The sequence below is a fragment of the Musa acuminata genome, chromosome BXJ2-9 (assembly GCF_036884655.1).
Source record: "Musa acuminata AAA Group cultivar baxijiao chromosome BXJ2-9, Cavendish_Baxijiao_AAA, whole genome shotgun sequence".
Lineage (NCBI taxonomy): Eukaryota > Viridiplantae > Streptophyta > Magnoliopsida > Zingiberales > Musaceae > Musa > Musa acuminata.
This window is the reverse complement of record NC_088346.1, coordinates 6,726,268-6,740,261: the sequence shown is the minus strand read 5'-3', so window position 1 is coordinate 6,740,261 and position 13,994 is coordinate 6,726,268. Positions and strand designations below refer to the sequence as shown.

Sequence of the window (13,994 nt, the reverse complement as noted above, 5' to 3'; positions counted from 1 at the left end):
TGTCCTCCATCTTAGCCCGTGGCTGTGTGTAAGGTCATGGTAACACCACAAAGCTTTGGTTTATGAGATCATGTTGAGCTCTCAGAGCAAGTCATTCTAATGTATTGTGTTGCCACGGATTGGAAGATGTATGATCAAGTTAAAATACAAAAGCATATATACAAATATATATATATATATCACAAGATGTGCTAACCTTCAGCAAAAGTAGACCAGTGGTAGGTGAAAGAAGTTTAATGTACCAGCACAAATGCCAAAGGTCAGAGAGAAACAAACTTGTAAACCTTACAAATGTTAAATCCAGGCATGGTGTACCTGAAATAATAACAGGTTACTTGTAAACCTTACACAAACATTCATAGAACAGAGGGATGTAGAAAACATCATCGATAAGTATCCTCGCTGGAGGTTTATGAGGTACTTTTGGAAAAGTTCAAATGCTAAACATCATGCAGGAAAGGGCTACTCTTAATTTTTGGTTTTGTCTATTTCTATCAAACCCAACTAGGGATATGTAAAAGGAAATATGGCCAACTCAAAATTTATGGTCATTCATTATATATGGGGCATGTGTCATCTCTACAGCAATTCAGTATTCAAACAACCAGAGGCATGGGTGCTTCTGGATCTGTCCATACTAGATTCATGAGAGTATGCAATAAACATTGTCAAATGACTAGATCTGTTTATGCTTGTTAGTAGAGTGTCTAAATGGGAAGTTCCTCTCGATCAAAACAGAAAAATTTAGATCCTAGTCCTACACAATTAACATGCTCAAAGTGATAGATAACTTTATAGGTTCTGACCTTCATGCAACCCCCATAAAAATTTATAAGAAAACTTTGTCAAAGCAAGAGACAAGACATGTGAGATGGATTGCAAAGTAAGGGCCAAGGGCTAATCATGAATGACCTCACAGTAGTGTAGTTGTGGAATAGCAAGAAAGAGGAAACTGGAGTAGTAACTCCTGCTGCTATAAACAATCAAGCATTGTGTACTCGAGCTTGCAGTAACTTCACCTTTGCTTCTCGATCATATGGACACTCTTTGACCATATCTAGCCTAACAAATATCTTCCAAAATTTTTCTTTTATTCTCAGGGGCACATGATGATCACATAAAAGCCTGATGTCTCCCTCTATTTTAACTATCTAGCTTTGAACAATATCTTCGTCAATGTCTCCTTATAAAAATAAAATTTATCATAAAATTTACTTTGTAGAAATTTATTTTTCATTCATCTTAATTATACTCATCCATTTTTATCATACTATTACCTAAATTATATTTTATTTACTTTGGCCAACAAAAAAATATCTATGTATGAAATGTGTAGAATTTTTCAAAATTTTGAAAATCTAACTAATTAGTAAATGAATCCAAGTCAAAGATTTACTTCCTTGGAGCTGTGTAGAAATACTAGGCCTGAAAACTGTACTTTATTTATTGAAAAGAAAAACACAAAAATCCATGTATTTATTTACCTCATATATCAAAAACTTCACAATCCATACAAAAAATATTATTAGATACATTAATAAGAAAAAATATGATTAAAATTATCTCTTTTAAGAATACAAGATGTAACAAAATTTAGAATAATATCGGCATCTATTAAGGTACACCTGGGATCAACTGGAAAGTAATTTTTTTCATCACTATGTTGCACAAAGTAATCGAATTGTTCTTGTACCTTTTGTCGTTTCTGTGGACTATATACTTGAATCTTTCATGTCAAGAAAGAAAAGATGGCATCTCAACGAGATTGCACGAGTTGTTGAAAGTGGAGATAAAGTATAAGTGTAATAAAGCATTCTTAATTACTAGAACTTGCTTCCCTTTTTTCTCAAGAATTATACACAATTTATATCAGCTTACCTCCACATATAACCCTCATGCCCCAAACCTCCTTAACTTTCATCTAATCGGATAATTGATAAGTCGAATAATAATAAAATTTTAAACCAACTAAAAACTTATGAGGAATCCAGTAGATAAGATCCCGATCAGTGCAGAATATACGGAGGATCAACCTATGCTCTCTTAATCTGTACTATCAACTGTCAATCTATGTTCCTATAAAGTTTACCATACGAAAAGTTCTGTTTTTTCTTCTCACTCACTCTTGAGCAATATAGTAATGCTTATACTTACACCTCAAAAAGAACCTAACTTAGTGCTGCAAAATAAACCCCTCATAATTATGAGTTTATTTAATTCTACACTCAACTCAATACTAAACATTATTTTCTATCACTTTACTGGCTCAACTGCCATCAGTGCAAGTCGTAAGACTTCCTTCCTTATCGAAGTACACTAGTAATGCTCAATACCGACCTTTGCGTGAAAGAGTAGCTAAGCTTTTATTGAATGCGGGGAAGAACCTTAAATGACATCTGCCCTTCACCATGATATATATGAACAAAAGAGGAAGCACGGTTTCATGTCAACATGTACACAACGAAAGCACTTTTTTATGAAACAAAGAAAGAGAGGTTGAATAGCCCATGGAAGAAAAAGCCAATAACATAAAGAGGCCAACGTGTAATGAAGACAAACATACCTGCATTATCTTGTGGAATTAAATAACAAGTCCATGCCCCCGTGTGCTGCCAAGACAAGTAGTCCTTCAAACCAGGAGGAATAAAGTGGTTGGTACCCATTTTTGTATTACACCATGCTTTGCACCAACCCTTCATTCATCAAACAAGGACTCCAAGAGGTGCCTTCCGATACTTTAGTTGATCAGCATAAACCTAACACTCGAATCACATGAAAAAAAGTTGATTGACAATATCAAAGCAATATAAAACAAGAAGTCTTTTTGAATGTCTATGTCTGGTTACTCTTGATAAGGGAAAAAATGGCAGCACGCCACGTCAGCCACGCCAGTTGGACGCACTGCCCAAGGAAGCAAGCTTTAATGCCGACCTGATGGGAGCACGTCGGCCGAGGCTCGCCCATACCTTACAGCAGCTCGGCTCTCCACGCAACACCCACGACGACGTCAGACGCCATCAGAGGTACGGCCCTGCCTCGGCAAGCGAGCACGTTAGGTAACGTCAAACTCATCTATAAATACCCCAGCGTTCTAAGCACCAAGGGGGGGTCACTTTGGGAGACACTTCTTCATTAGAGGGACTCCCTTCCACATCTTCTAACTTCCACTTCTTCACTTGGAGCAACACAAGCACCACACACACTCGGAGGCTTCTCTTCCTCCAAAACCCTCTCTGCTTTCACTTACTTGATCGTCGGAGGGGTCGAACTGAGCTCCCGGCCCGACCTGTGTGCAGGTACCGAGACGGTGTCGCCTCTTCCCGGTGCTACGGCGGAGCTTCCTGCCGACCCGAACCGCCGACCCGAACCGACCTGCCGACCCGAACTGCCGACTCGAACCACGGTGCCCGGCCGCCGGGAGACCCCGAGGGACGTCGCCCGAGATCCCCGACATCCGGACCCCAGAACCGAGCCGCGTCGGCCCCGAGGCCACGGCTTAAAAAGTTACTCACCGTAACAGATTGGCGCTAGAGGAAAGGACCGGAATGACGGTACGTTAGCCTTCTCTTTGGTTGCTCCACTGCAGTCAACCTGCACCAGAAGCAGCGACTTTTGGGGCTGGTCTCGGCTCCTCAACCCCACGCGCGCGACCAGCCCGCGCGCCTCGACCACACAGCCCCATGCATGCGACCAGCCCGCACACCTCGGCTCCGCGGCTGCGTGTCGACCCCTCGGTCCCACGCGCTCGGCCAGCCCGCTTCGACCACTCGGTCCCACGCGCGCGGCCAACCCGCCCGCGTCGACCCCACGCGCGCGCGTGGAGATAAAGTATAAGTGTAATAAAGCATTCTTAATTACTAGAACTTGCTTCCCTTTTTTTCTCAAGAATTATACACAATTTATATCAGCTTACCTCCACATATAACCCTCATGCCCCAAACCTTCTTAACTTTCATCTAATCGGATAATTGATAAGTCGAATAATAATAAAATTTTAAACCAACTAAAAACTTATGAGGAATCCCGATCAGTGCAGAATATACGGAGGAACAACCTATGCTCTCTTAATCTGTACTATCAACTGTCAATCTATGTTCCTATAAAGTTTACCATAAGAAAAGTTCTGTTTTTTCTTCTCACTCACTCTTAGCAATATAGTAATGCTTATACTTACCCCTCAAAAGGAACCTAACTTAGTGCTGCAAAATAAACCCCTCATAATTATGAGTTTATTTAATTATACACTGATGCGGTCTACACCTGCTCAAGCCGCAACCTCGGTGACGGTACGGCTCGGTTCAGGGGTCCGGATGTCGAGGATCCATGGCAGAGCTTCTTGACGTCTTTTGGGAGAAGCGTTGGCGGCAGTCCGGTCGGGGCGTTGTCTGGAGAAACGGCTCGACTCAGCGCCGAGGTGGAGTGATTGCCGTGTACCTGCACAAAGGTCGGACCGTATCTTCGGCCCGACCCCTCCGACGGTCTAATTAGTGGATGTGAAGGGGATTTTTCGTCTCCAACCCCCCCTGGCGCTTTAGGGCTCTCGACTCTTTATAGTTTGGGCCTGATACTACCTGATGTTCCCGCCTGTCAGAGCAGGGTCGTGCCTTTGACTGGACATGACGTCGCCATTAGGGTCGCGTGGCGGACCATCCTATCACAGGGTATGGGCGGCCTCGATCGTCGCCTTCTGCATTTGGGTGAATCGTGCAGGATATGGGCGACGGGGCGGTTGACTGAGAGCGGGTGACGTTGGAGACGTCGGTTCGGCGTTAATGCCCGCTCACTCGGGCAGAGTGTGGGCCACGCGCGGGTGGCGTCGTGTCACGTCGTGTCACCATTACTGCCTGAGGGAAGTCACTTTGGTTGACCAGCCACAGGATGGCTGGCGTCACCGTCCATATCCCCGTTGACTCTGCAGTGACTCCCCTATCACTTCCCCCCCCCCCCCCAATGCGGAGGTGCGTTGCATCGGTTTTTCGGAGTTTCGTGGATGAAGGGCGCCCTCGTGTAACGTTCGAACAGCCGATCCGTAAGTCAAGAAGCGAACTGGAGCGGCTCGGGGTATGTTTGAGCCGGCGAGTCGCGAGTCGGAGGTCGGACCGGAGCGACTTGTAACATGACTGGGTCGCCGAGCCGCAAGTCGGGAAATGAACTGGGGCGGCTCGGGGCGTGTTTGGACTGACGAGTCGCAAGTCGGAGATCGAACTGGAGCGACTCGTAACATGACGAGGTTGCCGAGCCGCAAGTCAAGAAATGAACTGGGGCGGCTCGGGGCGTGTTTGGACTTACGAGTCGCAAGTCGGAGATTGAACTGGAGCGACTCGTAACATGACTGGGTTGCCGAGCCGCAAGTCGGGAAATGAACTGGGGCGGCTCGGGGCGTGTTTGGACTGACGAGTCGCAAGTCGGAGATTGAACTGAAGCGACTCGTAACATGACTGGGTTGCCGAGCCGCAAGTCAGGAAATGAACTGGGGCGGCTCGGGGCGTGTTTGGACTGACGAGTCGCAAGCTGCCCCGCGTTGGCGCTGTGCTTAAGACGTAAGTTGGCTGGATCGCAGCATTGTACCTGGGAGACGTTTTGCTTTGTCGTCTTCCAAGGGCAGGGGCACGGATGCCTTAAGTTGTGGCAGTGGGTGTACGGCGCTGCACGCCACGTGGCGCTCCGAGGGTGGGGGGGTGGCGTAGCTCTTGGGGATCAGGTGCTTCTGGGCGGGATCTCCGAAATCGGTCAATCTGGGATTCTGAGGCGCGCTGCTGGCTTCGAGGGCCGTGATTTACTTTTCCTTCCTCGGGAAGCTCGACCGTCGCCCTTGGCCTATTATACATGAACTTTCCCCAGAGGGGTTCCCTTGTTATCGCTTGGTTGCTGTCATTTTGTTCGGCCGCCGCTGCTCTCTGTTTGCTCTATCCCTCGACTTAGGCCTTTCCCCATCGTATTGAGGTTAGGATGTCTCCGTCTTCCTCCTCCTCTTCTTCATCCTCTACCTCTTCTTCCGAGGGTCCCGGTGTTGGGCATCTGTCTCCGGGGAACGTCCCCCTAGAAGTGGGGGGGAGTTCTGCCCTGCTTGAGAGGCTCAAGCAGTGGCATGACGTGGACTCGGTGGTGACGGAGGAGCTTCTGGGAGAGCTTCGGGCTCGCTATTGTATCCCGGAGGGTTATAACCTATCCGCAACCCGTCCGGGTCAGCGCCCGTACGACCAGTTTCCCCATGGGTTCGGGCTGACGGCGGGTGCCCTAGAGGCGGGGTTACGGTTCCCGCTCCATCCCGTGATCGGGGACTGCCTCCGTAAGTGGGGTATATCGCCGTCTCAGATGGCGCCAAATTCCTGGCGTTATTTAGTCGCCTTCCTTGGTGAGTGTCGGGCGGCCGGGATAGAACCGTCCAGGGATCTATTTCTGGCCTGCTTTCGACTGTGTCGGGGTCGGGGCGGCTATTACTTGGCCGCGCATAGTGGGTTCAAGATCAGCGGCGCCCCTTCCAATAATAAAGGCTGGAAGAGCCGCTTTTTCTTCGTCAGTTGCGATCGGGGGTGGGGCTTCAGCACTGGGTGGACCTCCCGCTCTGTCGACAATGTCCTTCCGCTGCTTTCTGGCAGGGAGTCGACGGAGGTGGATCGTCTGAGGAGCATTCTGTCTTCTTCTCGGGCAATCGGAGAGATGACCGAGGAGTGGCTGGCCAACGCGGGGTTGAGCCCGGTTGCCGGGGATATGGTTGTCTTTATGCTGCATATAATTTTTTCTCGAGCCGTCTGACCAACCGGGTTTTCTTTTGCAGAAATGGTGGACCTTCAATTTGTGAAGAAGGCGTCTCAGACCCGATCCAGGGTGGCCCCGTCTCAGAGTGGCGACGGCTCGGGAGCCGTCCCGAAAAGGGGTGCGTCGGAGGGCGACCCGGGTTCTCCGGACGCGAGGCGTCCTGCCAAGAAACTGAAGACCGCGGTCAGGAAGGTGTCCGCGAGGTCGGCTGCTCGTGAATGCAATCCTGCGGGAGGCGCTCCGCCGGGTGAGGCCTCAGAGGTTGCCAAAGGCAAGGAGGGGGTTGGGTCAGTTGGCGGGGATCCCGCCCCAGGGGCTTCTTTGCGCCCGAAATCGATGCGAGACCTATGCCGCGTCGGTGGGTCGGTTGGCGAGGAGTACCGGACTCCGGGCATGACCACCCTTCCTACTGGTGCGGCGGGAACTCCCTATGTTCCTCGGTGGTCCGCCCTTAAAGCGGACAGCCGTGTATGGGCTGATGGGTCGACGACCCCCAAGAGTTCATCCGGGGTGCGCTGCACCCGATGTTGGCCAAGGAGCTTTACGGCCTGACCTCGGAGGCGTTGGCGGATCGGGCGGCCAAATCCCTGGTCTGGGTGATTACCGGCACTTTCCTTCCGTTCCTTGGCTACCTCCTGTGGGTTTTGACGTTAGATCTTGGTGCAGGGCCAACATTATGCCATGGCTTTGATCGATCGGGCCCTTGATGCGGGGCGGGTGATCGAGCAACAATCGAGCGCCTTCGCCGCGCTGCGCCTCGAGAACGAAGAGATGAGGCGGTCGTCTGGCCCGGAGGTTGTAGCAGCCGCTGAACAGCGCGCCTCGGCTTTGGAGGTGGAGGTGAGGCGCCTGAAGGCTGAGTTGGAGGAGAGCCAGGCTCGCGCCCGAACGTTGGATGACGAACTGCAGACGCTCTCCAACGATATTGAGTCCGCTCGGTCTTCGGCTTGGGCGGTTGAGGATGCCCTGAAGGAAGAGCAGCGAGCACTGCCCGAGCGGCTGGAGAGAGCGGTTGTCGAGTATAAGGCGTCCTCGGGGTTTGAGCGTGGCCTGGTAAGGTCAGGGCGGGTGACGTATGAATTCGGCTATCGGGTGGCCTGCGCTCGCGCCCGATCGATTCATCCGGAGTGGGAGCTGGAGCCGGACCCTTTTGCCGACCACCCTGCGGACGATGGTGTGGACATGCCGGCAAGCGTTCCCTTCGACGACGGGCCCGAGACGCCTCCTCCGTGTTGATCTGTATTTCACCTTTTTGCTTTTTGGTCGGGTCGGCTTTTGGTCTTTGTATTGCCTTCCCATTGTACGTACAGATCTCTTATATTGGAGATGGTTCATTCTGTCAACCGTTGCATGAGTTTCTTGTGATACATGCCTTTGTTTGATTTTTCTTTACGGGTAGAACTTCTTCAGATTTGCCGCATTCCAGGTCCTCGGTAGGTGGTTTCCCTCCATAGTTTCGAGTCGGTAGGTTCCTTCTCGGACCATATCGTAGACTCTATATGGGCCTTCCCAGTTGGGTGCGAGCTTGCCTCCCGCTCGGGTCGGGTCAGTTACCTCTGCCTTACGGAGGACGAGGTCTCTGATCTTGATTGGTCGGGGGCGGACTCTTTGATTGTATATTCGCGCCACGGCCTTTTTATAGGCTAGGGTGCGCAGGTGGGCCCCGGCCCTCCTTTCTTCGAGGAGGTCTAAGTGCGCTCTCAGGCCTTCCTCAGAATCTTCTTGTTTGTAACTCGAGACACGAAAGGTTGGGAACACCATTTCGGGTGGGAGGACCGCCTCGGTCCCGAATGCAAGGCTGAATGGGGATTCGCCTGAAGCCGTCTTCGGGGTTGTCCGCATTGCCCATAGAACGCTCGGCAACTCGTCTACCCAAGTTCCGTGCGCGCCCGAGATTCTCCTTCTGAGGCCCTCTATAATCGCCCGATTCATTACCTCGGCTTGTTCGTTGGTCTGGGGGTGTGCTACCGAGATGAATCTCAATTGTATTCCATACGATGAGCAGTAAGCTTTAAACATGGTGTTGTTGAATTGGGTCCCATTGTCGGTGATAATGGCTTTCAGGATCCCGAACCGAGTGATGATGTTCTTCCATGTAAAGCTTTGAATTTGCTTCTCGGTGATGGAGGCCAAGGGTTCGACTTCAACCCATTTTGTGAAATAATCGACCCCGACGATGAGAAAACGTCGTTGCCCTGAAGCCGGAGGAAAGGGGCCGAGGAGGTCGAGTCCCCATTGGGCGAAGGGCCAAGCGATTTCCATCGGGGTGAGAGGGACCGCCGGATGGTGTTGCAGCCGGGCGTGCTTTTGGCACTGTTGACATTGTTGCACGTATGATGCAGCGTCTCGGCGCATCGTTGGCCAGTAGTATCCTTGTCGGAGGGTCTTGAAGGCCAAGGTCCGACCTCCGATGTGTTCCCCACAACTTCCCTCGTGAAGCTCGGCGAGGACGGTGCTGGCCTCGGGCGGTGCGAGGCAGAGCAAGAGGGGCTGTGAGAAACCTCTGCAGGCATGTGTTCGCCTCAGTTGTCTTGCTGTCGTCGGGTCGTCGGGCTCCGTCCCATCCTTTTTGAGGCGGAGTATCTCCTCCATCCAGTTGGGCGGGGTTTGAATCTTGACGACTCCGCAGGATGGTATGGTTGGCGCCGCCATGGGCTCGGTCACGGAGGTTTCTTCTAAACCCCGTGCGGAGGCCGCTTTTGCTAGAGCGTCGGCCGATGCGTTCTGGGCCTGGGGTATTTGAGTGATCGAGAACCGACTGAAGAGACGGGCGAGCCGCTGCGTTTCTGCCAGGTATGATGCCATTGTGGGGTCCCGGGCCTCGTAGCTCCCATTCACGTGTCCTGTCACCAGCTGAGAGTCATTGAATACCTCGAGGTTGTCTACCTGCATCTCCAGGGCGAGGCGTAGGCCATGTAGTAGCGCCTCGTACTCGACTTCGTTGTTAGTGGCTTGGAATTGCAGCCGGACGGACCTCTCGTAGGTTTCTCCGGTAGGGCTTCTGAGGACGAGTCCGACTCCGGCTGCGCCGGTGATGGCCGAGCCGTCGACTGCAGGGTCCACGCGAGGTTGGTATCTTTCGGCCCATCTGCACAATCCTCCGGCGTTAGTTCAGAGATGAAGTCGGCCAGTACCTGGGCTTTAATGGCGCTCCGAGGAGAGTATTGGATGTCGAACTCGCCGAGCTCGACCGACCACCGTAACATGCGGCCTGACACGTCGAACTTGGATAGGATTTGCTGCAGCGACTGGTCAGTGATAACTTTGATTGTGTGGGACTGGAAGTATGGGCGCAGCTTTCGCGCTGTCTTTACTAACGCCAGAGCCAGCTTTTCGATTGGGGGGTACCGCGCCTCGGCTCCGGCGAGGACGTGGCTGACGTAATATATAGGCTGCTGCTTCCGCGGTGCTTCTCGGACCAGTACCGAGCTGACTACTCGTGTTGACGCCGCTAGGTAAAGGCCCAGGGTTTCTCCTGGCTCAGGGGAAGCGAGTCGGGGCAGGCGGGTAAGGTACGTCTTTAGGTCTTCAAAAGCTCCTTCGCACTCGGGGGTCCAGGCAAAGCTGTTGACTCGTTGCAGGGCTTGGAAGAAGGGCAGGCATCTGTCGCCCGACCTGGATATGAATCTACTGAGCGCCGCCAGCTTCCCCATGAGGCGCTGCACCTCTTTGATGGAGCAGGGTGAGTGCAGCCGGGTTATGGCCCGTACCTTTTCCGGGTTGGCGTCTATTCCCCTCTGGTGGATGACGAAGCCGAGGAATCTTCCCGAGCTAACCCCGAAGACACACTTCGCGGGGTTCAAACGCATATTAAATTGCCTGAGGGTCTGAAAGGTTTCCGCCAAGTCGGCCAGGTGCGCCTCCGAGGTTCGGCTCTTTACGATCATGTCGTCCACATATATTTCCATGTTCCTGCCGATTTGGCGTTTGAACAGCTTGTCGACCATCCTCTGGTAGGTTGCTCCAGCGTTCTTTAGGCCGAATGACATCACCTTGTAGTAGTATATTCCTCTGTCGGTGATGAAGGTGGTATTCTCCTGGTCTTTTGCTGCCATGTGGATTTGGTTGTAGCCTGAGTATGCATCCAAAAATGTGAGGAGTTCATAACCCGAGGTGGCGTCGACTAACGGATCTATCCTCGGGAGCGGGTAGTAGTCTTTGGGACACGCCCGGTTGAGATTAGTATAGTCAACGCACATTCGCCAGCTTCCATTAGGCTTCTTAACAAGGACTACATTCGACAGTCATTGGGGGTACTTTACTTCGAAAATGAATCCGACCTCTGTTAATCGGTCGACTTCTTCGCTGATCGCCTTCTGCCGGTCGGGGGCGAACTTCCGTGGCCTCTGCTTCACAGGCTTGGCCTCGGGGTTGATGTTGAGCTGGTGTTCGGCTACCGCCCGATCGATCCCTGGCATTTCCTTGGGCGACCATGCGAATACGTCGGCGTTTTTCCTCAGGAACTCGATGAGCTGGAGCTGGTTTTCTTTGGGTTGGGCCGCGTCGATTTTCATAGTCTGACCTGGCCGGTCTCCCTTTAGTGGCACCTCGGTAAGCTGTTCCGGGGGTTCGAGGTGCGTTGGTGCTGAGGCCTCTTCTCGGGAATCTGGAATGTGGGGGCGTACCCTCTTCGGGAGGGAGATCGCGGTAAGGTAGCACCTTCTTGACTCCCCTGGGTCGCTTCGTGATTCTCCGACCCCTGCCGAGGTGGGAAACTTGATGGCTCGGTGGTAGGTTGAGACCACCGCCTTCAGCTTGTTGAGCGTTGGGCAGCCAAGGATGACGTTGTAAGCCAAGGGCAGGTTGACCACCATGAACGTAGTCATTATTGTCTTGGTCCTTGGTTCCTCCCCAATAGTGACAGGGAGTGTGGTGGTGCCGAGCAGGGAGATTGAGTCTCCGGTGAATCCCGTGAGTGCCGAGCTCATGGGGATGAGGTCCTCGGTGGGCAAGTCGAGCTTCTTGAAGGCGTCGAGGTACAGGATGTCGACGGAGCTCCCAGTGTTGACCATTACCCTCTTTACCCGAGCGTTGGCGATTTGGATGGAGGTTACCAGAGCGTCGTCATGATGGGAACGTTCCTCTTCCCCGGTCCCAAAAGAGATTTCGGGCTCTAGCTCGGGTCGGGGGCGTTTCTCGATCAAGCTCCGGGCGTAGGATTTCCTTGCACTCGAGCTGCTGCCGCCCGCCGCCTGTCCTCCGATGATGACATCGATCTGCCTTTCGACGGACATCCGGGGACGCGGGGTTGCTTCTCGAGGTTCCTTGAGATAACGGCCGAGGTACCCCCTTCTGATCAGCTCCTCAATCTGGTTCTGGAGGTCGTGGCAGTCCTCTGTGTCGTGGCCATGGTCTCGGTGGAACCTGTAGTATTTCGACCGATTTTTGTAAGTAGCTTTCATGGGATTGGGAGGTCGCAAAAGACCTTTCTCCCTGATCTGGAGGAAGATCTCGGTACGAGGTGTGTTGAGTGGGAGGGGTGGAGGCCTCGGGAGCCTCTGCTCGGGGTGGTCGAGCCTCCGACGGGATTGCGGTTTGGCCGACGAGGTGGCGACTCGGGGTTGCTCGATCCGCGGTATCTTCCCGACCGTGCGTCTTCCTGCCGCCAATGCTTCGCCGGCGACGTATTGGCTGGCACGATGGAGGATCTCGGGGATAGTGGCCGGCGGCTTCTCAATTAGTGACCAGAAGAATCTCGAGGGTTTCAGCCCCGTCAGGAATGCCTGCATGATCAGAGAAGGGTGAGTAACCGGGTACCCGCGGATCTCTGTGGCGAAGCGCGTTACGAACTGTGCGAGTGTCTCCTCCTCGTGCTGCGATAGCGCGAACAGGGTGGCTATGGAGGGTTGAGGTCGCACGCTGGTAAGGAAGTTTTGTTCGAACTCCTTGGCGAACTGGTCGAAAGATGCGATTGAGGATTGGCGCAGCCGGCTGAACCATGCGCGTGCTGGTCCTCTGAAGGTGGTCAGAAATGTACGGCACATTAGCGCGTTGGACGTGCCATAAAGGGCCATCTCAGTCCTGAACGCGGCGACGTGCTCCGCTGGGTCGGAGCTGCCATCATATGTTTCCAAAGCCGGCACCCGAAAGTTGAGGGGAACTGGTTTTGCTTGTATTTCCTAGACAAAAGGGGATCCGCCCGAGGGGCCCTCGCCCGACTCGCCGTGACTTCTGGAGTTCACGTCGGAATTCGTCCAGGCGGCGGTTGACTCGTGAGAATTGTACCTTAACGAAGCTGTCAGCTGAGTCGGATGATACGGTGTCGGGCTCGGAGTGGCGTCGCGTGGCTCGGGAGGGTGCGGGAGAATCGCGCGCGGGCGAACTCTCGCAGTGGGTGGCCCCGTCTCGGGTTTCACCGGTTGCGTCTTGTCCCGAGCTCGGCCTTTGTTGCATTGGGTCGGCGGGGGCGTCTGTCAGTCGCCTGACTTCCGGAATAAGTGGGACAACGGTCTGCATTATCTCCGCCATTTCTTGTACTTGCTTAGCGAGGGCGAAAAATGCCTCGGGCGGCACGGCCGGGGGGCCGACCGCGGGTAATGGGGGTGGCATCCCTAAGTCGTTGAACAGGCACCAATAACGATCCGGCGTCGACGTTGGCATTTCTCTATCTCCGCGGGCAGCGGACTCGACGGGGTTATCATGAGGATCGCTCGACATTCGGGCCCTTCCTCTAGCGCCAAGCTGATGCGGTCTACACCTGCTCAAGCCGCAACCTCGGTGACGGTACGACTCGGTTCAGGGGTCCGGATGTCGAGGATCCATGGCAGAGCTTCTTGACGTCTTTTGGGAGAAGCGTTGGTGGCAGTCCGGTTGGGGGGTTGTCTGGAGAAACGGCTCGACTCAGCGCCGAGGTGGAGTGATCGCCGTGTACCTGCACAAAGGTCGGACCGTATCTTCACCCCGACCCCTCCGACGGTCTAATCAGTGGATGTGAAGGGGATTTTTCGTCTCCAGCCCCCCCTGGCGCTTTAGGGCTCTCGACTCTTTATAGTTTGGGCCTGATACTACCTGATGTTCCCGCCTGTCAGAGCAGGGTCATGCCTCTGACTGGACATGACGTCGCCATTAGGGTCGCGTGACGGACCATCCTGTCGCAGGGTATGGGCAGCCTCGGTCGTTGCCTTCTGCATTTGGGTGAATCGTGCAGGATATGGGCGACGGGGCGGTTGACTGAGAGCGGGTGACGTTGGAGACGTCGGTTCGACGTTAATGCCCGCTCACTCGGGCAGAGTGTG

General features: G+C 53.0%; 1 protein-coding gene across 1 annotated transcript; it reads right to left on the bottom strand.

The window, feature by feature from the left end:
- Window positions 1–11,003: 11,003 nt before the first annotated feature.
- On the bottom strand, window positions 11,004–12,773 carry LOC103978268 (uncharacterized). Its single transcript, XM_009394000.2, has one exon. It carries the CDS (start codon window positions 12,771–12,773, stop codon window positions 11,004–11,006), a length of 1,770 nt encoding a protein of 589 aa, XP_009392275.2.
- Between the last annotated feature and the right edge of the window lie 1,221 nt (window positions 12,774–13,994).

Bases quoted from the DNA above. Each gene is read 5' to 3' on its own strand.
- LOC103978268 (XM_009394000.2), bottom strand. From the start codon at position 12,773: ATGGCCCTTTATGGCACGTCCAACGCGCTAATGTGCCGTACATTTCTG.